The following is a 26,592-nucleotide window of genomic DNA, read 5'->3' as shown; positions in this document are numbered from 1 at the left end:
TGTTAATCCTTTAAATGTTTCTTTGGAGCCCATAATGAGGGGCCCCCAGTGTAGGAATCACTGTAAAATATGATTTAAGAGTCGCTCAAAACGCAACTTCACAAAAAATCGTCTTGTGTTACTTACCAAACCATACATGTCATAACTTCACAACTTAATACACAGTGATGCAGAACCATGAAATGTCAGCTGGTGCAAACGTCCATGCAACTTTTGAACATACTGATCATGTATGTCACTACTTTCTGGATGAAAACTGGTGACGCTTAGCAGGTGTTCACCGTTTATATCCACAAGAAAAATGAGACACAGACAAGATTCCATGTTCTTTATTTGCTAAGGGCGCAATGCTTTTTTTTTTGTTATATTTCTGTGCACAAAAAACCTCACAAAGTGAAAGTCCACATCGCGACTGTAGCTCCAGAATTCAACGTCACACCATGGCCAAAACAAAAGTCGGCAAAAAACAGGGCGCAGAACTCTGTACAGTCAATATCTTCTTTAAAAATAACACAAGGACAAAAATGTTCCTCTTAAATCAAATTCTATTTTTAGTGAAATACAACAAAATAAATTCTATAAAATAAGAGCAAAATATTTAAATATAATACGGTGGGCAGAATATTTTCATTTGCAGGAGTATTTGGTATGTTTTAGACAAAAAAAAAAAAAAAGAAAAAAAAAAAAGAAATTCAAAAAAATACACGCATTCAAGTTACCAATTAAATACAGTATTTACTGATGTTTACCTTTTACTCCTACAGAATTACAAGTTAGCTCAAGTTGCAACATGACTAACCAGCTGGTACAACCCTGCTGTTGATCCTTTTCTCCATGGAGCCAGATTGGTGAGGGTCTTGCCACTGCTCAGGATCTGCGAATTCATCCCGAGCAGCAGCCAGACGCCAAACCTGACCGGCTCCATGACAGAAAGGAAGCCGTCTGGGCAACAAGTCTGTCTAAGACTAGGCTCTATTGAAGAGACAGAAGCAAACCACACAGTCTATTATACACCAGATAGCCCAGTGCAGCTATTCTGTTGCATATGTGTTTCAGTTTTCAGAATTCCTATAGATGAAAAGCTAAGCTGTCTATCCCACCAAAACTGACTGCCAAATGTGAAGTTGGAGGATTATATGTGCAATTGAAAAGCCACTTATTCATACATTGGTTCAAAATATTGCCCTCATTGTAGATAGGGTAGATGAGTAGAAAAGAACAAAAACAAAAAACAGGAAAAAAAAAAAAACCTTAGGGTAATTCCCCTCTGGAGATGTGGATTAAGAACAGCTTCAGGTTGTTATGATCACAAGTCTTCCCTTGGGCTACACTATTCTGGTGAGAAGCCATGCTAAATGTTACAGCATATTAACTAGAGCTTCAAAAAGGATTGAATTAATTACCAGAACAAACAAAAAAAAAAAAGAAAAAAAAAAAGAAAAAAGAAAGGCAATGAGTTTCAGAACAATGTTGCATCACTGCTTTTTCACATCAACCAAACACCGTAAAAGTCCACCCAACCATTCCATATCTCACACTAAAACCAACCACAGCTCGTGAGTTGATCTGGCATGGGTCATAAGGTTGCCAAGGAGCTTAAGAATAATATAATTATGATAATAACAATGCGTCCTTCTACAGTTGAATGACCAGTAACCGTCCGATGGTAGAACAAACTTTACTGCTGAGCATGGGTGATAAAACAAAGAGGAGTTGTTGTCTTCTTACAGTTTTTTTTGGGCATTTTTCTTATTTATAATATCCATTTTGTTTTCCATAATATCTGCAACATCTCCCAACAGCAAACCACACAGAGTTATGCTACTGGGGGATTTGAACAGTCAAAAACATTAACATACTATGTACACCTTTTCGTCGTGTAGACAAGCGCATCAGCATCGTCAGCTCTGGGTACATTTGTTTTTCTTTATTAGAACTCTTTATCCACTCCCTCGCCTCTGCAGCCGCCAGCAGGCCCCCGTCACGCGGTCAGGCAGCCCCAGGCCAGGGAAGAGCACCTCCCCGCAGGCTGACGGGAGAGAGAAGTGGCCTGGAGAGGGGATGGGAGGCCTGGCTCTGCCCTGCCCTGGGGCCAGAGAGAGAGAGAGAGAGAGGCCCAACGAGGAGCTCTGTTGACCGAAGGATGAGAGGAGGGAGAGCGGGACGATGGAGGCTCGAGGCACAGCAGAGGGGGAGGGGATGTTACTCCTTAGGTGGGGCAGGCGCTGGGGTAGAGGTGGGGGCGGGGGCGACCTCCTCGGTGCTCTCCCAGTTCTCTTGTGCTCGCGGGCCTGGGCCAGGAGTAGGACCAGGGGCTGGGGTCGGGGTCGGGGTCTGGGTCTGGGTAGGGCCTGGAGTCGGGGCAGAGGCAGGACCAGGACGCTGGGGGTTGTTCATGTGCTGGGCAGCAGGCCCGGTGTACGGCTGCCCATGGGGGTGGTTGTTCTGTTCAGGAGGAGACGGTAAACAAAAATCAGGTTGTGCTGACAAGAAAGCGACTGACAACAACGTCAAACTGAGAAGATGAAACGATTCACTTTAAAAGTAAGAGATCTTTCAGGACTCGGCAACTGTATTTATTCTGTTTTCAAAACTGGACAAGTCTTCAAACTCTTCTTGTCATTGTATTAATAGGGTTGCATGTTTGTTATTTTTTGATTTATATCTATTTTTTAAAATATCTGAATAATAGTAGGTTTTTTTTTTTATTTGTCTGCAGAAAAGGAAGCAAAGTATGGCATAAAACTTGGGTCAGATGTATTGTAGTTGTATCACCATGTCTGAATGTGTGATAACATTCTTATGAATACATTTAAATGTGTGAATGTATAAAAAATATCTGATTTAATTAATTTTTTAATCCGTAATGAGGTCTGTAGCTGTGCATGATATTTGGTGTACAAGTGAAAAAGATTTCCAAACAATTTCCATTGTGTGAGTGCATGAAGAAGATTTGCACAAAAGTTTGCAGTTACACATCAATCTGTTTGTGGGTGAAAAAACAGAACTCAACTGTATGTCTCCCGTTAACAGCTACAAATCAAATCTACAAATACAAATACTTTTGTCTGACATTTGACACTTCCTCCTGAATAGCCACTGAGAATGCTCTGAAACGCTGGGGGTGTGTCCTTTAGGTGCTGAAAGGATGCCCCAACTAACAGCCTTTAAACTTAATGCTCATGTTGAAGTCCCATATAAAAATACACAATTTAAAATAGGCCTTGTTTGTACATGGAGGACAAACATGAATGGTATTTTTAAAAAGTAACATTAGGAGCCATTGTTTAACATGTCACCTATTTTGTAGGTAAATGTGGACTTATTTCAGTAAAAATGTATGACTAGATAACAAGTGATCCATCACCAATCATCTTTATGTTAAATTGTTTTTTTCCCCAATGGAGTTCGGTGTTAACGTTTCTCTGCTGAAGAGTCTGCTGATGGCTTCATTTTGGCCACCACCCTTGGAGCAAAAGCCTCTCACGCCGTGTTTTTTGGTGAAGTGGCGTCTTCTTCATGCACTCACACATTGGAAATTATTTGTGCAAATCTTTTTCATTTGTTCACAAAATATCATGCAAAGCTACAGATCTCCTTACGGATTCAAAAATTAAATCTATTTGTTCAGATATTTTCTATACATTCACACATTTGAATGTTTTCATACAAAATGTTTTCACACATTCAGATATGATGACACACAGCTATGATACATTTGACCCAAATTTTATTCCATAGCAAGTGTCTTTCTGTGTTGTCACAAACAACACTCAGGCACGAAATAACACTGGCTGCTGAAGTCAAAATCATTGTTGCCATGACTACCAGCATTATTCATGGCTGATGTGAGACTGGCTGTGGGAGATGACACCGCTACCATGTTCCTACCCTCTACCCTGCTATAATAATAGGTCAGACACAAACAGTAAATCAATCCTTAACACCAGCAGTATGAAAGAAGCCAAAAATGTCTTCTTACATCACTGGGTGACATGATGACGTGAGGTAAACATGACCAAGTCCTTACCTGCTGAAACTGGGTAGTTCCAGGAGAATGTGGGTACAGAGAGGTGTCCTCAGGTGGGGAGGAGTCTTGATCATCAGGTGCTTCCTGTTCATCTGGCTCCTAGCATGTCAGATAAATGTTATTTGTCACAAATTAAATTCAAAAATTCAAAGTAAATTAGAATGATTTAGACTGTATAAACATATATCTATAGAATTTGCTTATTTATTTGAACAAAACAATGGATAAGATTCTGAGCTTTGGCAATTCAGTGTGACACAGCAAGTAGGTTGCATGGGAAAGTCAAATCTCCAACTGTGTTACATTATGAAGTCAATGATGTTTAAAAGAGATTTGATTATGTGTGTGGGTGGATTCTACACCTGAGAGCATCCTGTCAGCAGGAGAGCTGCTGGTAATTCTTTAGAAACAAATGCTGCACATTAACTTCTCTACTGTAGATGTTATTTCAAACACTAGTTATAATTTTTCTTATGCAATTTGTTGAAAGCAAAATGTACTAAAGTCAGCCTCATTATTTATATCTGTGTGACAAAGTTAAGTGCACAGGATATTCTGTGTTACATGTACATATTAACACATTACAATGTGATGTTAAGTCAAAAATAGATAAACAACAGAACCTGTCAGGCTATTGACACAAATCTGTAGTATGTGAAGCTCATGTACTAACATTTGCCATCACACAGACCATCCTTGTGTTGTTTTAAGCTCAGATCAGCTTTAATCCAGCCATTATATAATATCTACAGAGTGTCTGAGCTTATAAGTTTGTTTTTTAACTATTATTGATTTGATGCAAATAGAAAAAAATAAAGATTGACAACATTTGTTAGAGGCTGTTTTATCAAATGGTGTCCTCATTTTCTAAAGGAAAAGTTCTCCCAACTAACAGGTTAGAACATTTAGGTTTTATATTTGTATCATGTACTTAATTTGACATGTATACATGTCACTAAATAAATTTACAAAAGCCTATAAAAAGCCTAAAAAAAAGCCTATAAGAGCATATTACCTACAATGGCAAAATGGACAACAAAGATTTTCCTTAATGAAGTCTCACAGCTCAAATACTGTAACTACTGCTGAATACTGGAGTTTAGCTGCGGCTAAGAGTTTTCAATCAGATGCAGGTGGCTGTTTGAGTTGGGAGGGAAGCAAAAATTGGCATGGATTGTTAAAAGAGCGCTAGACTGAGATGGAAGACTGGCTATGTCAGTGCTGTTGCTTTGGCGAATCACTGAGACTGGGCAACAGGACAGCACGAGAACAAAGATAAAGATCTGTTCACTGTGTGCAGCTGTGTAACATGATTTCTCATGTCAGTTACACTATAGAGCGTCTCACATATCACTCACTGGTAGCCAGTCTACCTTTCATTTTACTATACTAGTGGACAACAGGATGAAGGATGACTATTTTACTTACTATACTTGCGTACATAGCATTAGCTTTTACGAAGTTTGAGAGTCAACATACTTTTACAATATAAAACATCTCAAGTGGTGACAACTTTAAGTGTTAATAATGTTAAAAACTGCTCACTTTAGTGAATCATTGACTATAAATCATTATCAGTTTGTGTAAACATAGCCTTACTCTATCCTTCTGCACTTAACTGTTTAAATAACATTTGTGTCACAAATACAAACCAAGAGTCCAAAAAGAAAATAAAGCAAAAGTAGACAAATTGGGATCAAGTATGTAGACTCAACAAGACAGTGTTTCTAGCCTTGGCCACTGATGACTATCCAAGCTACAGATTGTGTAGTTGTATCTAAGTGTTGGTTGTGTTGGAGGCCTTGCCATTGGCCAATTGTTCATTGCTTCTCTGCTGATTCTTTAATTCAATTATTTTATTTCCTTCCTTTATGTCGTGGTGCCTGGAATACTGACCTTCCCTGGGCTTCCCTGAGTACACTTGAGCTGTGTATGAAATATTACAGGAGAAGTGTGTCATTTGACTGGATTTTTCAACATAAACAAATACAAGTAACTTATTTTTAGTGAGAACACAAAATTACATATGCATACATTGCACACTGCAGCCACGAATCAATACAAAGCCAATTCACCTTAGTGAACAACACTTTGTATGGGAGATTTTGTGGAGATTGGCAACAGGTTTTCCAAATGATTAGAAAACTGGCACTGCTAGCATATGATCATGTTAAATTAATCAAACATTACAATTAATCGCTTCTTGGAAACACAGAAATAATAGGTCCATGTCCTTCCCTCTGGCTTAAATACTGTGTGATTATATTTTTCTGTAAAATGTCAGAGAAGTCATCGTTTAAACTAATTTGTTGTACTGGCTGTTATGCCATTCAGTGGTTGAAGGTCCTCTGACTTAGTCTTACAGTATGTCTGTGTGATTTTTCTGTTACCTTCACCACTGTACACCATTGTTAATATATTGCCTTAGCAACCATGAACATCTACGTATGTTTTTGTGTGGTGTCTTTTGGTAAATTTCAATATTTATGTGGCCTTCTTGATTCTATTTGTATATAAACAGAAACACCCCGACCATCCTGGTGTTTGACTTAATCAGAAAATTCAGACGGAACTGTTCAGAAATTCTGATGGGTGTTACTAAACGTTCATATAATCTAAACTATATATGTATACATACATATATAGTTTATGGTGTGGCTACCTGAGCACCAACACTTTAAGATCACGTTTATGTGAAATCAGGCAAAAGTGTGTGTGTGTGAAGAGTAAAATGTCAATGCCATTACCTCCTCAGGACAAAGTTCACAGGCCTTGGCGAGTGTCATACGTGCACTGTGTGAACGCTCAAGGAAATAGCCGTTGGAGGTCTCGTTGCTCTGAACCGGAGGAGACCAGTTGTTGTAGGTGTACTGAGGGTTCCCTGTGTATGGCCTCCTCTCCAACTCATCCCCTAGCCACTCCACTGCCCACGTCCACTTTCGTTTCAGATCACCATTACTCTGTGTGTACACGAAGAACATATGGCTCCACTTAAATATATTTGTGAATGCAGACAATACAGTTTACTTTTCTTAGCACTTAGTTAGCAAGTGTTTGGTTCAGTCTGCACCCACGGGAGAGACAGAAACCATAGAAATAAACAAGTAAAATAAACTTTATTGCAGAAGATAAAAGCTCTTCACCCAGGAAAGGTAACTGGGTCAACAGGAGAACTGCATTTAGCATGTGCATTTTTTCCTTGTTGTTTGGCAGAATGGTTCCTCGTCACAGTGATCTCGTCATTTCAAATCACAAAAAGGACATTGATTTCCCACGTGTGACATGTAATGCATGAGACAACAGGAGAGAGAGAGCTTCATCTGTGAGTATGCGTACCTGTAGGATCTGGTAGGCCACAGAGCAGTTGCTGAAGAGGGCCACCATGCACTTGATGCACTGGTAGGCCCGTTTCTGGTAGTGGTTCTTGGAGCGCTGAATGGTGTCAAAAAGCCCATCTCTGTCATCAGGAATGCCCTTCAGCACATTGTGGATCCTACACAGCCAAATGAGGAGAATAGAAATTTAAATGAAGTTCACATAACAATGCAACACCCATGATTTACACACTGACCAATCAGACTGACCTGTGTGTCTGCCAGGAGTCCTCAATGAGCAGGATCTGTAGCAGCAAGTCCAGGTAAGGCCTCAGCTCATAGGTGTAGGAGTACGCCACCTTCACACAGACAAATAAATACACACATCTTATAGACACATACAAGTAAGCCACCCACGGATATTTTGATGTCCTGGTGATGATGTTCATTTACCTGCCAGAGCAGCTCGCTGAGCACAGTGGAGGAGAACTGGGGGTTCTCCCAACAGCTGAAGCGAAGCAGCTTTACGGTCTCTTCAGAGTTGCTGCAGTCCTCGATGATCTTCTTAACGTAGCTGGTCCTCACAAACAGGATCTCTGCCACCAGCTGCTGCACAGGCATCACTGGGGCTGTCAGGTTGGTGTCGCCATACGGGTTAGGGAGAGGAGGGTTACCTGTAAGGGGTAGAGGAAAAGGGCAATAAATGTGAGTAAACGTAATCTGAAATACACATTTTATTGGGGGAAAATGTATAGGTATTTTCTTTGCACAGTGTCTTTCATTCTTCATCTCATAAAGCCCTCAGCTCCAAGCTCTGCCTACACAGCCAAAGCTCAGAGTGGCTGCTTTTTCAGTCACCAGATCCTGAGCAAGGATGAAAATCTTCATTGGGCTTCCCAGGGGGCTTGACGAGTTATTACTGCCTCTTAACAGTTGAGTTCATATCAAAGTTTGATACACTCACCATTGATGGAGGATTGCATGCGTGAGGAGACGTCACAGCAGCGCACCAGCTGGGAGACGACAGTGTAGAGTTTGCCCAGCTCAGCGTACTGGTATTTAATGGGAGGGCCGGGTCCCTCATCCAGAGCAACCAACATGAACGTGGCAGGGACATTCAGCTTCAACAGCTGAGTCTTTTCTGCCAGGCCTGTGTGGGGATGGTGAAATGAGGCGAAAAAAAGAAAGAATAAAAGCATTTTAGGAATCACATCAATTCTTTTTTATATCTTGTATGAACATCGCCTGTTCAATCTTAAAAGTCACACTGAGGGAGCAGATGCACATGACAGGTGGGCGATTGCTGTGTGCTCCTTACCCAGATTGGCATACATGACAAAGAGGTTGAAGTACTGCTGCAGGTGACGGCCGTGTTCAGAAACCTCTCTTCTGAGCAGGTTGAGTACAGCTCTCAACAGGTGGTCACTTAGACTGAGGTTATCACAGCCCTGATACAGAGATGGAAAACAGAAACAGGATGAGAAACCTCTCTGTGAAAATCTGTGATACAAACTAAAGCATCTTCCAAGAAACGTACTCAAACTGCTTTAAGAATCCATACTGCTTAAGGTCATATTCAAAGCTAATTTTTCTCAGATCCTAGCTTGAGACTGGCACCAACCTGAGTAGAGGGTCCAGGCGAGGCAGTGGGGGAGGGGCAGGGGCCGTCTTGCAGGGAGAAGTGAGCAATGAAGACGATGAGCTTGGCAAACGCGCCACGCACCTCAGCGCTCGGGCACTCAAGCAGGTACTCAGAGAACCGGTTAGGGTAAGCAAACAGAACGTTGTGTGCAAACCAATAGCGTACATTCTTACTGTGTCTCAGCAGGATGCAGAGGGCGTCATACCTAGAGGAGAAGAGAAGGAGAATATTTATAGAGAAGGATAAAACACAGAGTAAGACAAAATTGGGTGAAAATCAACAACACTGTGGTAGACAGAGCTTACCAGTCACTGGCAGGACCCCGTACTACTTTCTTGGTGTGAAAACCTGTGCTGAAGAGGAACCTAGCAGCCAGCTGAGCACTTATCATAGCAATCTCCTCTGCCTCTGGCAGAAGATGGTCTTGTCCTGATAAAAAGAGAGCAACAATTAGCAAAACATCTTCCAAGTCATTTCCATGGGATTTTCTTAATTCACTTTAATGTAAGCTGACAAAAACCTTAAAAACTAATGTAAAAGGACAGTGACACATTTCCTTTGTTTTGGCTATGTATTCCAACACATTGTATTTGGGGGGGGGGGATCACTGAGGTTTTATTACTTTTAGGGTGTTTATCCAATTTCATTTTAATTTCGTCCCCTAAAATTTGAGCACTATTAAATAAAAAGGTCAACAGAAGTAAACATCCTCAAATTAAAGCTGAAAATTGTTGTGAAGGTCATTTCAATTTTAAAATCATAAATATGTTGGATTACAGAGTCAACACAATGACAAATGTGTGACTGTCCAACTTCTTTAAGACATTACTTTTATTACATCACATACCAAATTGTGAGGTAAAAGATACTAAACGTCAGGAAATCACAGAGTAAGAAGGACAAATTGCAAATACATAAGAACATAGCGATGGGGAAGTAGTCGGTTCAGAATGTAAGACAGCAGTGTTAAGGCCAAGAGCAAGCTAAATATGTGTCCACTGATCTATGGGATCATACATCCAAACTACATACCGGCTCAGCAGGTTCATCATCACAGTCTAACAATATGTTCATTTTTTAAATCCATTTGCAGCTGCTGAAAAGGATTCTGACAGCAATAACTTGCTATCTCAACTTGATACAAGGTACTGGGTAGAAATAAAACATACTATCCGTCCTTACACTCTATGTCCTTGAAGATGTGAATCATTCTGAATCGATGGCTGCCCTCAAACATTATTTCCTGTGAAACATTATGGGGCTCCGGGTCCATTAATAATGCATTGCAGAGGCAGTGCAGTGCTTTGCAGCCTGCACTTAACGTTACTGTCCACCAATTCTTTCCACAGGAATGCTGTGTATTAGCATCACTTTGAAATGTAATTTTTTTTTTAGAGAACCAAGTCTGAGAACAGTGATAAAATTATTATGGCAGCTTATATCTATAAGAGAGAAGCTTTGAAATCCACAGTAGAGATATGAGGAGGAATTCATCACTGTGCAAAAGATCAAAGAGCCCCTTTGGGGGTATCGAATAGCACTGTCATAACTGGAAGAGTGGCTCCGTGTATCTATAACAAATCACATGCCTTACATTTTGTCACTCCCACAATCGTGCACACACAAGATTAGTGTACGTGCTAGTGTCAACCATTCATTATCAGGTATGTTGTCAATGTCTTTACCCGCATTGTGCAACAAAGAGACATATAAATGACAACTACACTGTGTGCAAAAATTAAGTTTGCACCATCTGTTGCACCAGGTTAGTTGCAGTTTGTGTTTCAAGTGTACAGGGCTTCCAAAACGTCCCCCGATGTTTTAGTCGATGTTAAATGGCTAACCTACCAAGACACATTTAGTACTTTCCATCTATATTATACAGTAAGTAAGCAAATAATAATTTAGTATCATGCATACAAATGCATACCTGGAGGAGGGTTTAAATAGACACTGTTACAGGTCAGAAGTTTCTTAATGAACTGGAAATATTCCAGGCTGTATTGCATTCGGTTGTGCATGAATTGGACGTTCTGCTTGCGGACGCTGCACTCGATGACACCAGGCATCTTGACCTGATGTGGCTTGGTGGAGATGGTCAACTCCGAGATGTATTTGACAAGCTCGCTGTCCTTGTCTAGTGAGTCCATACGCTCATAGAACAGGATGTAGGCGTTCCACCAGCGCTTCTGCCTCCGGTACGACATCCGTTTCATCATATGATCGAACACCTCGCCCATGTATTCCCCACCAAAGCACTGGTTCTTCATCTCCTCCTCATCGTCCATCTTGCACTCAGTCACATCACCATCATCAAACTTATACCAGCGGTTCTTCTCGCCATCACCCCCGTTCCTTTGGATTATGTAGGAGTAGTAATGTCCACCACTGGCCTGGCCTGAGTGGACCAGCACCCCCACCAGACGGTACTTGGAGCTGCCTGGAGGCGTGGGTTCCGAGGGCTCGTTCTGCTGGATCACCTGGTTCTCTGGGTTGACGTCGTCCCCTTCTAGCTTGGCCACACCTGCTACCGTGTATGGCTCCATGTCCAGCTCCCTCGGGAACTCAAAGTAGTCATTGAACTTGATGGCACACTCCCTCTCCCAGTCATAGTCGAAGCGCTTCAGCTGGATGGCCAGGACAGGTGGCAGCTTCTTTATCAGCAGGCGCTTCACTGTGTCCACCTAACAAGGAGAGAAATCACCACAGATGAACTCTTTGACCCTTTAAATAAATCTTCAAGAAGTTAATTAGAAAGAGAAAGGAGGGAGATACTTTTTAATAAACCATGGGACAGCCATTAAAATCTCCTTTATTTTTGCTGGCACTTTATGATTATCACATTGTTACACTGGCTGACAACCAAGCGGGTGCTCCATTCTCACCTTCTTATTACACTTCTCACAGTGGTAGGCGTTGGCTCCCTCCAGCAGATCTCCTTTAACATACTGCTCCATGGAGTCCAACAGGTTCTGGTGGTTTCTGATGTCCACATTGAGCGTTGTGAACGACTCCTCACACTCATATCTGAAAATACAAACATTGTTTGGTACAAGAAGGCAGTCTGAAGTTTGACTTTCTGAAACATGTAAAATATTTCCAGGAACTATGCGCAGAAAAAGGGCTGTGCTCACCTGTGGGGGCATCCCTGACAGATCTTCTGGTCAGCGAAGGAGCCTCCTAGCACCTTGCTGAGCATGGCAGGGTGGCCCAGGGCTTTCAGAGCTTCATCCAGACTGTCCACCAAAGAATTGAAAAACTCCAGAGCATCATGCTGCTCCCTCAAGTTCACTGGCTCACCCCATAACCTAAAAAGGTTGTAACAGATGTAAAGCAGACAGAAGACAATTAGACATTAACAGCTTAACAGACAAAGCACAGAGACCATAAAAATGACTGAGACTCTGAAATACCTGAACTGTTTCCAGAATCCCCTAGGGACATAGTACTGCAGTCTGGATGCAGCCAGATGGCCAAAGATGACCTGTAGGTGACGCAGTACCCCAATGTTGTACTCTTTCCTGTCCTCTGACTTACTGGAGGGCTTGTCATCAAACTGGTGGTGATAGCTGAACACCTCATCACGTGGATCCACATTACTCTGTGGAGACAAAACATTCAGAAAAAAAACAAACAAAACATAAATAACCACCTGTCTAACTACTGTTCATTACTTTGTGATGATCAGATTTGCATAAATTAGTCTCTGGAACAATTTATCACTTGGAATTTTTCCTGTAATTAGGATGCCCTCAGCTCCAAGATCAGCCTACATGGCCTGCAAGCCTGGAGTCGGCCATTTTGTCAGTCACTAGATGCTGAGAAAGGATGAAAATCTTCATCGAGCAAAAGCTTCATTGCACCACAAACTCTCACAGTACCTCATTCTCCTGTTTCTCATCCCCTGACATGTCATCATCCACGTCAGTGCCTGTTCCCTCGATGGCCAGGATGCCATTGCGGATTGGTGGGATCATGTACAGCTGCTGAATGACTGAGTTCATATAACAGGTGGCCCCAGCGTTCTTCAGACCTACAAAGCCTTTGTTGGGCCGTGGGCCCACCGGAGGCAAGTACTCCCACTCTGTCAATGTTTCACAACCTGGAGGGAGAAAAAATAACAACATCCTCATGCATGCCGCAACTTACAAATTGTCAAGTAGGATGCATATGTAAAACTGTCTCCCTACCTAAGTAGTACATGTCAGTCAGAGTGTCGACTATTTGTTTGAGGTTGCGGACACAGCCAACAGCCAGTGCTACCAGGAGCTCAAAGCCAGCATTGATGGAAGCAGGAGTGCTGCACACTGGGATGGCCTGCTCTGTGGGGAACTCCCCACTCTTCATGTACTGCAGGTAAACATTAGATGCCGGAAAGATAAAGTCGTCGATCAGCTCCTAATGAGAGAGAAAGAGATAGCACAGATATGATGAGAAGAGAATATGCAGAAGTAATACAACTTTCCAACTGTTTCAGGTGTTGTCTGCCTATTGTACCTTAATGAGGTTAGCTCCACCCTTCTCACAGCCGATGTAATACTTCTTCTCTGGCGTCTGGAAGGCAAGAAGCTCCTTAGTGACCCCCAGGTGGCCCTCCAGGATGGTCTCCTCCACACCAGTCTCCCCTGTCCTCTTAACCTCATCCTAGAAAACACAAATATATTATGTACCATCAACTCTTGCCCACACTCAACTGTGAGGGCCAAACAATAGATAAACTCAAACTGGGCACATAATACAACATAATGTCTAAAATAATTAGGGTACTAAATAAAAATACTGTGGTGAACAGGCTGTTTTACCCTTATTCGTTTCAGCCAGTCGATCTCATTGTTGAGCAGCACCTCAGCGTTTGGCAGGTTGATGTTGCTATTATAGGCATAATTCAGAAGATGTCTGAGCAAAGTGAAGTAGTCCCCAGCGTGTTTGGCCCGCTCCTTGGCTGTACTCTGGACATAGAATACAAATTCAGGTAAATTATGATCCCATCTGCAGTTTTAAAAATGATTTTATTTACAGCACTGTGGTGATACATTTTACAATCCAGCAAAAACTGTGGGTGTAAAAATAAACATGAGGCATATAGCTACTCACCCCCAGCACAGTGAAGAGGAGAGTGATAAAGAAGAGGAGGGGTCGATGGCCCATACAGCACCTCGTTGCCATCAGGAAAAATTGTTCCTGGGCCATCTGACGCACAGATCTGTTGAGACAGTTTTAACATCAGCAACATGATATTCTCAGACAGTTCAATTGGTTGGAACAGATAGTGGTGTACTTACTTGCTGTGGCAGTGTAGCAGCAAGTCTATGATGAAGGTCTGCCAAGCCTTCTCCTTACTGAGTGTGTCCAGAGCCGTGGGCATGAGGGCAAAACACAATGTCATCACTTCCAGGGCCTCGCAGCACACCTGCTCATCTTCCCCATCTGGCTCCTTCGCTGCATTTGTCTAACAAAAGAGAGAAGGACAAAAAATAAAATACATCTGGCTTTTCACTTTTTAAACTGCCGATCCCTGTCAAAGGTTTAAGACTTTCTGAGACCAAGCTTTTGCTGTCCTGCCTCAACAGTCTGCATGTCCGTAACTAATGTGCTTCGGCTTTTTATTCAAGTCATTACATTTGTAATTTTTTCTAAAACAGAAAGCGTACTGTCAACAAAATCTGAAACAAAACAATTCACAAACGGCAAGTGTATACTTACCTTTTCATATATCTTGCTGATTTCTTCATTAGAACTGAAGACGAGCTGCACTGTACCACAGCCTGATGCCCACACTATTTTCTGTACCGCTCGGATCACACAAATGTCAGGGATGTACTTAGATGCCTGGAAGAAATTCTGGTAAAAACATTGTCCCATAAAAGCCATTATTACAGAAACTACAACTAAAACAGATTTGTTACATTTGTTTAACAAATGTTAAGTCCTCTTCTCATCTTTATATGCAAACACCTACATATAAAAAAACAACATTTTCAAGTGTAGGTATTTACTTTTGTTACCAGCTTTCTATTTAGATATTTACAGATAAATAGTGCCTATAAAAAGCATTAATTAAAATCCATTATCATTACTAGTTCAGGGTGTTCTAATCTTTAAAACCCCTGCAAAATGTATTCCCTTAAATTTTCCCAGTTACCTCATCAGAAATCTGCTGGGCCAGGCGGATGGCTACGTTGCGCAGCATGCATTCTGAGGCAGGGTTGGGGATGTTTTGCAGGGCACTCTGGAGGACCAGGGCCTGGTCATGAGTGGCCTGATTAATCTGTAGACAATGTGAGACAGGTGATGGGGTTGTGGAGAAAGATAAAGACATGTCAGTAAAAATAGGGCAGTCAACTACTGAGGAACCAGTTTTGAAAGTATGCCTTTGTATGAGTTATGAGCGTGGCCTAACCGGCGAAACTGGTATATTTCCCTCAGCGTTGGGCTGGCAGGCTTCAGCCACGGCCTTAACATGCCCAAAGCCTACAGCAGTGAGGAGGAGTTTGGCAATCTTCAACGCATTGAGGTAAGCCCCACGACGTGTCTCCATGTCCGCTGATGGCAGGAAGTTGTTCCTAGTGAGCATGCTCAACACCAAGGGCAGCCCGCCGCTCTTCAGAAAATTGTACTGGAAGTCACTGGCGTCCTCACCCAGAGTGGCACTGGCTGGCATCAGCAAAGCATACACAACCTGGAACATGTGCAGAAATAGTGTAAACCACCTTATTGATCAACAGACATGATAGATACAGATAGATAGAAACTATAAGTCTCACACAGCAGGATTACTGCGTGGAACCCCATCAATTACAGAACATGGCTCCCAAATTTTATTCACTGTAGTAATTCAACCAACTTAGAAATCTGATTTCATGAGACAGGTCACCTTCCTTTATACAATATTGTAAGTGCTAATAGAGTTGTAGCGTAGCACTGCTGTTCACACATCAAACAACACTAGGGTTTCCAACAGTGTTTGATAGCACAGGACAGGTGGTCCACCTCCACTAACATCATAAAAATAGGGCAGGAATGACGCATTGATGTAATTGATTACATCAATAACATAAATATGTCGATTTGTGTGGAATGTGTCAATACGTCACACTGTTTACGTTATCCCCAATCATGGCAGCTCCTGCTCGTGGGCATGGTGAAAATGAGACTTTATCCAAAAAAGCCTGAACCTGATTGTCAAAGGTGTGGGAATTTTTTTATACAAAGACCTAATAAAATGGTGCTCTGCAGGCTTCGTAAAACAGAAATGGCCTACCACAGCAGCACAACTGCTATGCACGAGCATCTCAAAAGAAAACATCCTGGGGCTCTCCGACCTCAAAATAACAAGACGGCAGTGCAAGTATTTGGACTATTACAGTGAATTTTGTCTGACTGTTGGACGGTAGCCAGTGCCTGGGAGTTGTCGTCACATCCTTATCTGTTGCGTTTCAGGCAAGAACTCTACGAAGACTCCTTATAGCAGAGGCTAGTGGCTAGTATGGCAACGCCGCTTTCCAGCGCATTTGTAAGTTGTAAGCAGTTTGTCTATGCACATATGGACCTATAAAACTAACTTTCCACTAACTTACTGTTACAGGCTGTAAGTTGGTGTGAGCAACCGCTGCAGATAAATAATACAAGTGCATTTCTGATTGCAATCGGCACTAACCATTAAATCATACTCAATACCATCTACGGTAATTAATGGCTGAACATAGTAAACTAGAAATACCGCCTTGTGGTTGTATGCCTCCACCAACCAGTCAAGTTGTAGTTTACATCCATGTCTGTCCAGACTCATATTATTTGTAGTGAAGACGTTGAAGGAATTTAATAAAAAGGTTTTAAGTGTATTTTCCTTGTATGTGTTCACATGCTTGGCCAGTACAGCTGATTCTGATAGAACACAAAGTTGTAGCCTTGACAGTAGACAATGCTTCAGATATAGATGTTGCTGCAAAGAAGCTACAAATTCTAAAATGGATGCTTCACACACAGAAGATTTACACAATGACCACAGTTTCAGGGTGTTCACCCAAGATTAGTGTCACCAATTCAGTATCCTGAAATATGGTCACAATCTCCCCTTCTGTTCCTGAGTTATGGCGTTGAATAATGATCAGAAAAGTGTTTTTGCAGAACATTATGATGTCACAGTGAAGTTGACCTTCGACCTTCTGGATATAAAATGTCATCACTTCAACATTTTATCCTATTAGACATCTGTGTTAAACTTTGTCATAATTAGCGTATAAACTCTTGAGTTTTGGCCAAAAACATGTTTTGTGAGGTCACAGTGACCTTGACCTTTGACCACCAAACTCTTATCAGTTCATCCTCGAGTCGGACGGACATACAGACAACCCAAAAATAAAATGCCACTGGCCACGCTGTCGCTGGTATGGAGGCATAACACCACCTTTCCTGATTAGGCCTACACTGAATAAATCTTAACTTTTGTGATAAATAGTATCATTAGGTAAAAGTTATAAAATTTGAAATGGCTCCTTCATTCATAGATTTCATGTTCAATTATGTCACTGATTTTATTTTGTGTGTCTTTTTGTGTCTTAGGGAGAGGCATTAATAGGATGTCACTATATGCTCACCCCACATATTGGAAAATTTGTAAAATAAGTATTTTTAATCAGAAAATACTTGAAAAAAGGTTGAAAGACTAATGGTGGAAGTTATGGTTATTATTTTTTGGTAAGTGGGTGGATTAATCAACTGATCAGAAAATAATGGATAGAATAATCAAAAAAATAATCGATAGTTGCAGCCTTAATAAAAAATGTATACTCTTGAATAAAATAAAGCAACAACCTTCAGGGAAAAGAGCAGTGGAGCCATTTCACACAGCAAATGCTATTTAATGAGTGTGGCTTCAGTTTAGTCATCTTTTAACTTAATTGATCTTGACATCAGATGCGTCAGTACCCGGGTGGCTAACCACCTCTGCTAAAAACATTCCTGAAGGAAAGCCTGAACACACAATAACAGACAACTACATCACAGGTACAACCATGTGGTAAACAGCGCACAGAAAGAATCACAATTTGTGATGCAAATCTGACACCCACCTCAATAAGGTAGAGAACTTGTGAGGGTGAGGGGCCGAAGAAGCGCGAGTCCAGTGAAGGACTGAGGCTGTTCTCACCAAGCTTGGCATGGTCCAGACACACAGCTCGCAGGTTCTCCACTGTAGTGTTATCTGAGGAGACACAAACAACACAAACATGACATTGGGTTACCATTGCCTGTGTGTGTTTGTGTACATTTCCATCCAGTGAAATGGCTGAATAATATTGAAAGCATAGGTCCATGTGTACCTGGAGGCATGAGTTTCATGAGAACTCTGGCCCCATCTCTAAGCAGAGGCATGTTGAGGTTGCAGCCCAGGTCAGCCACCTGCCACAGGAAGGAGATGTAGCGCAGATGCAGCGACATAATCTGTGAAATAGGGCAGAGGGTGTTACAATGCTACTGTTCACACAATGACACACCACTATTACTACTGAGGGATGCCAACATTTCATTGAAAATTTGACTTAAAATAATGTAATGTGTGATATAAGGTTCCCTAATTGACTAAAAGATAATAAATAAGAAATCTAATAAAAAATGTTGAGTAATAAGAAAAAAGGACTAGGTAAATTGCTTAAAATTACATAAATTGCTCTCCAAATGGGTTATGAAATGTATACGTAGACTAATCACATTCTCATACGCAAGATCTGTCACAGAGTTACTGATTTAATCGAAACATCATTCAGGCTTTATTAGCATGGCACAACTTAAGTATAAGCCAATGACACTGAAATAGCCTCATAGTGTCTGTGCTGTAAACTCACCACACCAGGAAGACAGCTCTCCACCTCAGGGTTGGGCCCATCGCTGTAGTGGTTGCCATGGTTACCAGGAGAGCCAGTGGATGAGTCAGAGGAGCTGTCTGGGCTTGAGGGCATGTTGGCACTCACCTGGGTAAGCTTGGCCGTGATCAACTACAAAAAAAGATGACGGTGAGTTAATGCTGATCTGATTGATGGAATAAAACTAACCATCAATTCTCTGATCAAAATCATGATTCGGATGTGAACACAGTGAATAGGATCTATTCATGAATTATTAATGAACATAAAAAATAAAAGTTCTTATAATATGTATGCACATACAAAATCAGAACAGAGCACAGCAAATTTAATGGAGATTTTTTTAAATGCAAAAAAACAACACCAGTCCAACATTCTCACCGTTTTGTCCTTCAGATTGAGCTGTCCAATCAGCTTCCTGTCGTCAGCTGGGTCAACAACCTCCCCACCAATAAAGAGCTCTATTTTAGTATGTGCAGCATTCGCTTTGATTCGGTTCAGGATGCCACGCCGAACTGAACCAATTGTGTCATTGGTGTGTGACCAGATATCCAGGTCGTCCACCTGACGCCCCTGGTTGGGGAAACGTACGATCAATGTGATGTGTTTCCCCCTGAAAGCTCTGAAAGAGAAATAGGCGAAAAAGATGCGAACCGGTTAAGACATGTAGTCTAAGCAGTGCAGACAAAGACATTTTTGATTCTTTGCAATTTTGGTGTTTATTTTTGTGTCAAGTTGATGTCAAATGTTAACATCTATTCATGCTAAATGAAGCACTGTGACATTATACCTTGACATCGGCAGTATAGTCCGCTCCTCATGGTAGTCACTGTCACACTCATTGATGTATTCTTTGAGCACAGTGAGAACCCGCACCATGCGGATAGCCTCCTGACGGGCGCAGTTGATACTGTCTTTGTCTCCATCCAACACACACAGGGTGTCATAGGATGCCTTCAGACGGTCAAAACATGACTGGATGAAATCTTCATGAATTTCCACCTACAGGGAGAGGAAATAGATCAGCACCTTGTCATTATAGCAGATGTCGATGACTTGAATTGACCTCTAAACAGTACATTTATTGACAGATGTACATAGACAGAGAGGAGAGACAGGAACAAGAAAAGAGAAAAAAGTAGACACAAGAAGATTAAACTGCTGCTTGGAGACAGAACTGTTCCTGTACCTGATTGACTTGCAGTTTTGGTCCGAGATTGGTGTAGATCTCTTTCAGCAGGTCTATAGCTCGGCTGGCGATGTCATCGCTTCCTTGAATTACCACCTGGGAGGGAGGAGAAAATGGAAAAAAATAGTCTTTTTTTCCCCAAGCAGGGATCTCCGAGCTGGGAGTCTGCTTTTCATGTATACAAGTCTGTGGAGGTCCGTTGCACTCAGTGGAGCTTCATTATTTACCACTCAGGACACAAGAGGGGGCAAGACACTGTGTGCTAACAGGAGTACTGTTTTTGTACATTTTTCTTTTGCATAACAGTGGTAAACAAAAGGAGGAGAGGAGGAGACAAGATACTAGGGGGTCTAGGGGACTGAACATGAGTATTGTAGATTTACAATGATCAAGGACGGTAGTTATTCTCATCCTCCTTACAGTCACAGTTAAATGGCCACAAAGTAAGACAGGATCTCAAAAACATGTCGACTGAAAAATCTCTTTGTTGTTGACAAAGCAATTCCTATCTTAAGGATATAAGTGTATAGTACTGATAAACTGCAGGATGCTGCTATGGAAAGAGTGAGCGTGACATGAGCCTTACCAATTACTGGGAAGAGGACCAGTAACTGGTCATATAGTCAAAGCAGCCTATACATATCACCAACGTGTGCCTTTTTGCAAAACACAGTTATTTAAAACTAACTCTGACCAGAAGCTTTCAGAATCAGACTGTAACTCTGTTAGTTATAGATATCTAAGTGGTGCTCAAGGTGACTATATGGAGATGTCTTTTCCAGTCTTCAAGATATTAGATTTTGTTTCTAAACCATATTATATAAGTGTACTGCACAAAAAGGAAACCAAAATAGTTTTCTGAAACATGCCTCCATCTCAAATGAATAGAAACATCTGTTTATGTGTGCCTGTTGCAACAAATCCCCTCACCCTCCATAGGTAGTCCAGGCCTATTAGTTCCAGGTCATCCATCATGTAGGCCCTGCGCTTTGCTACCAGTTTGCCCTCCCTGCAGTTGACTGCCTTGAAGAACCTCTCAAAGCACTTCATGCCATTCTCTGTCAGCAGAGATGGGTCCAACTGCAGAACATTGTTCTCAAAGAAGTCCTTATTGATGTCTGGGTCCAGGTCAGGCTCATCACCCATCAGCTTGGAGTACCTGTATCACAGCATTCAGAGTGGACAAGTTTTCTGGTTAACGAATGTAAGGGAGATCATTCAAACCAAAGGCAAGAAGATATCAAATCAGACATTACCATTTGAAGCAGGCCTCACGGTCACAGAGAAACACTGCATTCTCAGCAAGACACTTCCAGATCTGCTTGGCCTGAGGGGCGCACAGCCACAGCTGGCCATCTTTTAGAAGGAACCTGGCAAAAAACAAAGAAAAGAGTTTACAGCCATTTCTGTAACTTCTGACAGATTATCTGACATTCACATCCACTTCATGTCGTGATTGGCCATGTGTGTGGAAGTGAAAAAGGAGGCAGGGTCTGAACTTCTCTTCAGCTCTCTTTTTCATGTGAAACACTATGAATGCCTTCCAGGAGAAACTGTCAGTGTCTGAAAATGTGCCCAGTTATCCACATATCTTCAAAATATCACGTCTTCCACCTCTCTATGACTTTCGGCTTTTCGTGCCGCCTTAAAGTGTAGTTGTTCAACAACTACAACATGAACAAAAACTGAATAAAGAAATACGGTTTTGGCTTAATACTGGATGCGTGTGTGTGTGTGTGTTGAGAGTGCAGAGGGGGCAAAACATCGATGTATTATAAGAGCAGGATACCAGACCGAAAATGGTGCCCATTCAAATCAATTCAATTGCTTGTCTGGTGCATATGCCAAAAAAAACTTTCTAGCCTCTGGGTTTGTTTCAATGTTGTGCGGCCCACTGAATATGCACAGTGGTGTTTCCCCTGCTGGCCCTGCCTGCGAGTTCCCGCTTGGCCCATAGACTTTAAAAATCTGTGACGTCATCACAATGTAAATGGCCTCTCTCCGCTCCAGGAAAGTTTTACAAATAAAAAACCTCCATGGAACAAAAATTCATAATACAAAGAGTCATAATTGACATTTTTTGCAGTTTGAGGAGGAGCAGAAGAAGGAGGAGGAAAAAAGAAAGCTACAGTGCTGTTAGGGGGCATCTCTTGTTGGGTTCTGAGAATGAAGGGGTGCCAGGGTGAAACCAGGATGGGTCAGGACAGCTGGGCCAGGGCAGAATTGTATTCATTTATTTTTTCTCATTATTATTTATGTCTAAGTTATTATACGCCCCTTTCTCTCCTTCTCCCCCTTTCTTGCTCTCATTGCTCTCTCCTGGTTCTGGGTCTGGGAGCGACCTAAAACTTTAAATACTCTTGATTTCCCACATGGTTAGACAACACCTCATTCAAAATAGTTCTGAGAAACACGGTTCAGTAAACGTTGAGTGCAGTTAGGTTGGGTGATTTGTCAGTGTTTTGAATATACCCGTTTTCACAGGTTCATGAGAATTTGGTCGGACGCATATTGACTAACTAATTGACCAGTCGACCAGGAGACTACAGCCCTAGTGCTTATAGGCTGCATGTGAGTATTTTTCCATCATCACTCAAGGCCTGAGCTGTAAGTCTGTTTTTCTTTCTACATTATGATAAATATTACCCCAGATTTCGACAAAGCTGTAAAATCAAAACAGATAAAAATCAACTATGGACTGTCTAGCCACTGTCAACAGTTGCACAAATACAACAGTTTTGTTTTTTTAAAATAACTGAACACTGATATTCCATCATTATACCCATTTCAACATTATCTGTGCTAATACTGGATGAGAGCTAATTTTATAAAACTGACAAATGACAGATTTGTCTTTGAATGGGCATGATAGTGATTGGATTGATCTAGTGGCAATGCACTGGCCATTTTTATTAGAGGCTGAAGTATGAAAATGCATAAAAGGCAGAATATGCTTGATAATAAAGATTTTCACATTTATTTTATTTTTTTCTATTCCTAGCTGTAGTCTCAGCTTTCAGGGAAATATAAGATCCTTGCTTGTATTTCAGTGTTTCAAAGAGTTAAGGTAATATTGTACCTCAGGAAGTTGAGTCGCTCCTGTACTTCCTGGACATGGCTGTAGCGGCTTCCTGGCCTGACCGTCTGAGGGTCAAACTCGGCCTGTTCTTCTATAAAAGTAGACATACAACCAGTCAGACTGCAGGCAGTGCACGTTCCCGATTCAACAGCTGTATGGCAATGAAATGTCCAACTAACACAAAGGGCTATTTCTGGCCCTGACAGTGTACCTTTGGAGAACTGCCTCATTGTCTCCATGTAGGCAGAGAGGTTCTCAGCCACCAGGGTGACCAGAGCATGGTTATGTTGCAGCTGGTTGATCAGGTCATGGCGATAAAACACATGAGGACTTCTCTGGGTTTGACTGAAGAGAGAACAGCAGGAGGAGTGGTCGATGTAAGGGGGACAAAAACAGATATTAAGTGAGGATGCAAGCAAGATTAAAAAACAAAGTGAGAGTGAAGCTGACATTGCTTACTTTTAGTAACAATTTCTGATTACAGAAAACATAGCATGACTGATTTCTCATTTGTTTCTATCAGGGACATAAAGAAAGCAGCTTTTGGTATATTTGAGTGTGTGTATATGTATGTCATAGAATAACCAGCAGAAGACGCCATATCAATAAAGGCCATTTCCTGCCTTGCTTCCACATAAAAGATTTTTGACTTGAAAATCAAACTAAAGAACCAAATAATCCATGATTTAGTTTTGATAGCCACTGTACTAGAAAGAGTCACATGGCAATCTGCAACATACTAAAATCATTTCAAATTACCAATGAAAATGGTATTATACAGGAAGTTGGCTCACATTTATCAAACTGCTGCAGATGCATTAAGACTCAGTTTACTGAATAGCAGTGGCTAGATTATGCTCAATTGCACAACTACAATCTAAAAAAAAAAAAAAAAGACATTCTTGTGTCAACAAGTACATTTCCCAAATAAAAAAATCTACATGCATATTAAATGCATGAAAACAAACTGTTGAGTTAGAATGATACAAGCATAAGTTTGGATAAGTGGGTTCAAGGCATGAAATACCCCTGATATTTTGCATTGAATCATTTGAGCTGAAAGGAGCTGGCATCAGGAAGAATTGGGCTCCATCTCAAAGGACCTTTCATTTAGTTGTGTAACTGTCCAGATTAAAAGGACTATTCTGTGTATGGACTATGGCTTGGGTTCACAGTACTGAAAAACTGCACAAAAACTCCCACCAAGTGCACCTACAGAAATTAAGCATGTTAGATGGAGTGCACCCAAAAAATTCTGCTCCTCAGAACAATGACCATGCCTTGCACATTGTTTTGGACTTGGCTTGGATTCAGTAATCACACATTAATTTTATCTAACCTGAAATTGCATTCAATATGTTTAGTTAGTTTATTGCATCCCTGTTAGCTGCAAACAGTGCAACAGCTGGTCTTCCCGGCATCCGTATGAAAAAATAACTACAACAATTTTTATGTGATTATGTAAATAAAGAGCTATAATAACACTGCATACATACATAACTACATGTACATACAATATAAACACTTGTGCTTCAAGCTATTTTATTATATTTCTTGATAAGGAAATCAAATTACATGAAATTAAATAATCTAAGAATAAACTAGTGATGTAATTACCAGTACTTATTATATCATAATCATACACTATGACTAATAATGTAGCTTTTAGTACTGATCTATCATCTATGATCTCTTTAGGCCTCATCTTCAATGTCTTAAACCTAAAGTCAGGAGCTCCAACAAAGAATATGATGGACGAGCAAACAATTCTTTTACAAACCTTGGCAACGCAGAAGGCAGGAGCAAGGAAGGTGTAATTTAATGTTCCCCTGGAGCCCCTAAATTAGAACTACATGCTATTATTTTTGTGTCTTGATATACTGAACTACACATGTGCAGGACTTTGGACAGGAGCTTGAATGAGGAATGAGTCATTTGAGATGAAACCCAAGAAAGGATTGCTTAAAGCAGATTCATGACAGAGATTTACATTATATAGTACATGTTATAAACATGTCAAAGAGAAAGTTAGACTTGACGTAACACAGAAATAGGTAGAACCCTGGAATTAGCACTCAACTTACCCCACTAAGTTCGTTTGTATGTTAATTGGCATTTTCTTTCTGAAAAACAACAGGCATGTATACTACATATTTTCTACAGGGACTAGGAAAAAAACACTACTTCAAAATTAGTTACGATTAATGCCAAACAATATAAGCTCAAATCAATAATTACAATAATTTCACAAATTTACCATGGCAACATTGAATGAATGCTTTTGTTTGTTAGGGCTGTACATCCTGATTAAAAATTATTTTTAAACTACTACAGCTCCCTGACAACCTTCATGTAGCCTATATAGTACAATTCAGAGACAGAACGAGTTTTAAATTATGCTAGACCTACACACCTCTTCTTATCAGCATGTATGTAAATATGCCTTTTTCACAGAAGACATTTTGACATGTCATAGTAGGAAGAGCACAGGTGTAAGTACTATGACAAGTCAAAATGCCTGCTGTGAAAAAGTCCTATCATTTAAAAAAAATCATGCAAACACAAACAGTAACTTTAATATTAACTGAAAACTGACTGAATAAGATCGCTACCAGATTTTAGAGCTAACTGGCTAGTTAGCCATCTAATCTAGTAAGCTAACTAACTAGCTAGTTAGTTGTAGAAAGAAATGTGCATTTTGAAAGGTTGGATGTGATTGACTGGTTGAGTTTATGCAAGGGTTTGAGGTGGTTAAGGGCTTAAATATATCAACATAACCCAGCTCCATCTTTCAACAGCAGTTAGAGTTTACTTTAAGTATAAAAAAGCAAACAAAGTTAGGCTCAATTTACACTTGTCATTTCAAGTATCTCGTATGCAGATAGAATCCAGATGCAATTACAATACAATTTCTTGTACACTTAGCCACATATATGAGTCTGTTGGCCAGATCACAGATCTGATTGCAATCACTCTTTGTTTGTAAGTTATATCATCTTCACAGGCCCTCCCTCACCCATACAGGTCAATGTTCTCAACTACATGGATCATTCAGTGATTGGACTGATCAGGGATCAGACAGAAGCCACAACAGCCAGGTGTGCCTTCTGTATGATTGTATGTGTTGAAACTGCTAAAGTGGTTTTTCCTCTTGCTTTGATAAGACAGGGAGAACAACAACTAATTTCAGTGTAATTTTAACTGACTTTTATTGACTAGTTAACACTTTGAAGGAGTAAGGCATTCAAATTCAAATACATTTAGAGCTTTTTAACATCTGGCTAGAATGCATCTCAAACCAACTCCAGAGGATGTTCAGGAAATCCGATTTCGATCAGTCTCAAATACCTCTTGGATACATTTACACGTTGCTCTTTTGATATCCGACAGCTATCTGATCGGCCAAAGACACATAAAGTGGCTAAGTGTAAGTGGGCTAAGTGCACCTTTCAGCTCTTGTCATTGTACTCAAGAAAAA

At 40.9% G+C, this 26,592-nt stretch overlaps 1 protein-coding gene across 7 annotated transcripts in view; it reads right to left on the bottom strand.

Moving 5' to 3' along the window:
• Positions 1 to 313: 313 nt before the first annotated feature.
• The window catches only part of usp9 (ubiquitin specific peptidase 9), a 47,910-nt gene continuing 21,631 nt past the window's right edge, over positions 314 to 26,592 (bottom strand). For 2 of the 7 annotated variants that reach the window (XM_042425668.1, XM_042425669.1), the window contains exons 14-48: positions 25,199 to 25,237; positions 23,326 to 23,459; positions 23,115 to 23,205; positions 21,292 to 21,405; positions 20,966 to 21,194; positions 20,036 to 20,131; positions 19,637 to 19,848; positions 19,228 to 19,468; positions 18,829 to 18,978; positions 18,307 to 18,427; positions 18,058 to 18,188; positions 15,387 to 15,665; positions 15,129 to 15,254; positions 14,690 to 14,827; positions 14,269 to 14,435; positions 14,081 to 14,189; positions 13,789 to 13,935; positions 13,484 to 13,630; positions 13,177 to 13,384; positions 12,868 to 13,088; positions 12,400 to 12,587; positions 12,121 to 12,294; positions 11,872 to 12,013; positions 10,917 to 11,670; positions 9,292 to 9,415; positions 8,966 to 9,191; positions 8,663 to 8,792; positions 8,309 to 8,494; positions 7,798 to 8,018; positions 7,615 to 7,703; positions 7,367 to 7,523; positions 6,778 to 6,990; positions 5,927 to 5,956; positions 4,031 to 4,129; positions 314 to 2,445 (exon numbers count right to left, since the gene is read on the bottom strand). In XM_042425668.1, coding sequence (XP_042281602.1) covers positions 2,203 to 2,445; positions 4,031 to 4,129; positions 5,927 to 5,956; positions 6,778 to 6,990; positions 7,367 to 7,523; positions 7,615 to 7,703; positions 7,798 to 8,018; positions 8,309 to 8,494; positions 8,663 to 8,792; positions 8,966 to 9,191; positions 9,292 to 9,415; positions 10,917 to 11,670; positions 11,872 to 12,013; positions 12,121 to 12,294; positions 12,400 to 12,587; positions 12,868 to 13,088; positions 13,177 to 13,384; positions 13,484 to 13,630; positions 13,789 to 13,935; positions 14,081 to 14,189; positions 14,269 to 14,435; positions 14,690 to 14,827; positions 15,129 to 15,254; positions 15,387 to 15,665; positions 18,058 to 18,188; positions 18,307 to 18,427; positions 18,829 to 18,978; positions 19,228 to 19,468; positions 19,637 to 19,848; positions 20,036 to 20,131; positions 20,966 to 21,194; positions 21,292 to 21,405; positions 23,115 to 23,205; positions 23,326 to 23,459; positions 25,199 to 25,237 — 6,076 coding nt within the window. In that variant the 3' untranslated portion in view covers positions 314 to 2,202. The remainder of the gene's footprint in view (positions 2,446 to 4,030; positions 4,130 to 5,926; positions 5,957 to 6,777; positions 6,991 to 7,366; positions 7,524 to 7,614; positions 7,704 to 7,797; positions 8,019 to 8,308; positions 8,495 to 8,662; positions 8,793 to 8,965; positions 9,192 to 9,291; positions 9,416 to 10,916; positions 11,671 to 11,871; positions 12,014 to 12,120; positions 12,295 to 12,399; positions 12,588 to 12,867; positions 13,089 to 13,176; positions 13,385 to 13,483; positions 13,631 to 13,788; positions 13,936 to 14,080; positions 14,190 to 14,268; positions 14,436 to 14,689; positions 14,828 to 15,128; positions 15,255 to 15,386; positions 15,666 to 18,057; positions 18,189 to 18,306; positions 18,428 to 18,828; positions 18,979 to 19,227; positions 19,469 to 19,636; positions 19,849 to 20,035; positions 20,132 to 20,965; positions 21,195 to 21,291; positions 21,406 to 23,114; positions 23,206 to 23,325; positions 23,460 to 25,198; positions 25,238 to 26,592) is intronic. The other 5 variants (XM_042425670.1, XM_042425673.1, XM_042425671.1 and 2 more) reach the window with 5 other exon arrangements.

The sequence above is a fragment of the Thunnus maccoyii genome, chromosome 11, assembly GCF_910596095.1.
Source record: "Thunnus maccoyii chromosome 11, fThuMac1.1, whole genome shotgun sequence".
NCBI classification, from domain to species: domain Eukaryota; kingdom Metazoa; phylum Chordata; class Actinopteri; order Scombriformes; family Scombridae; genus Thunnus; species Thunnus maccoyii.
The sequence above is the reverse complement of the archived record's forward strand: the minus strand, read 5'-3'. Positions and strand labels throughout refer to the sequence as shown.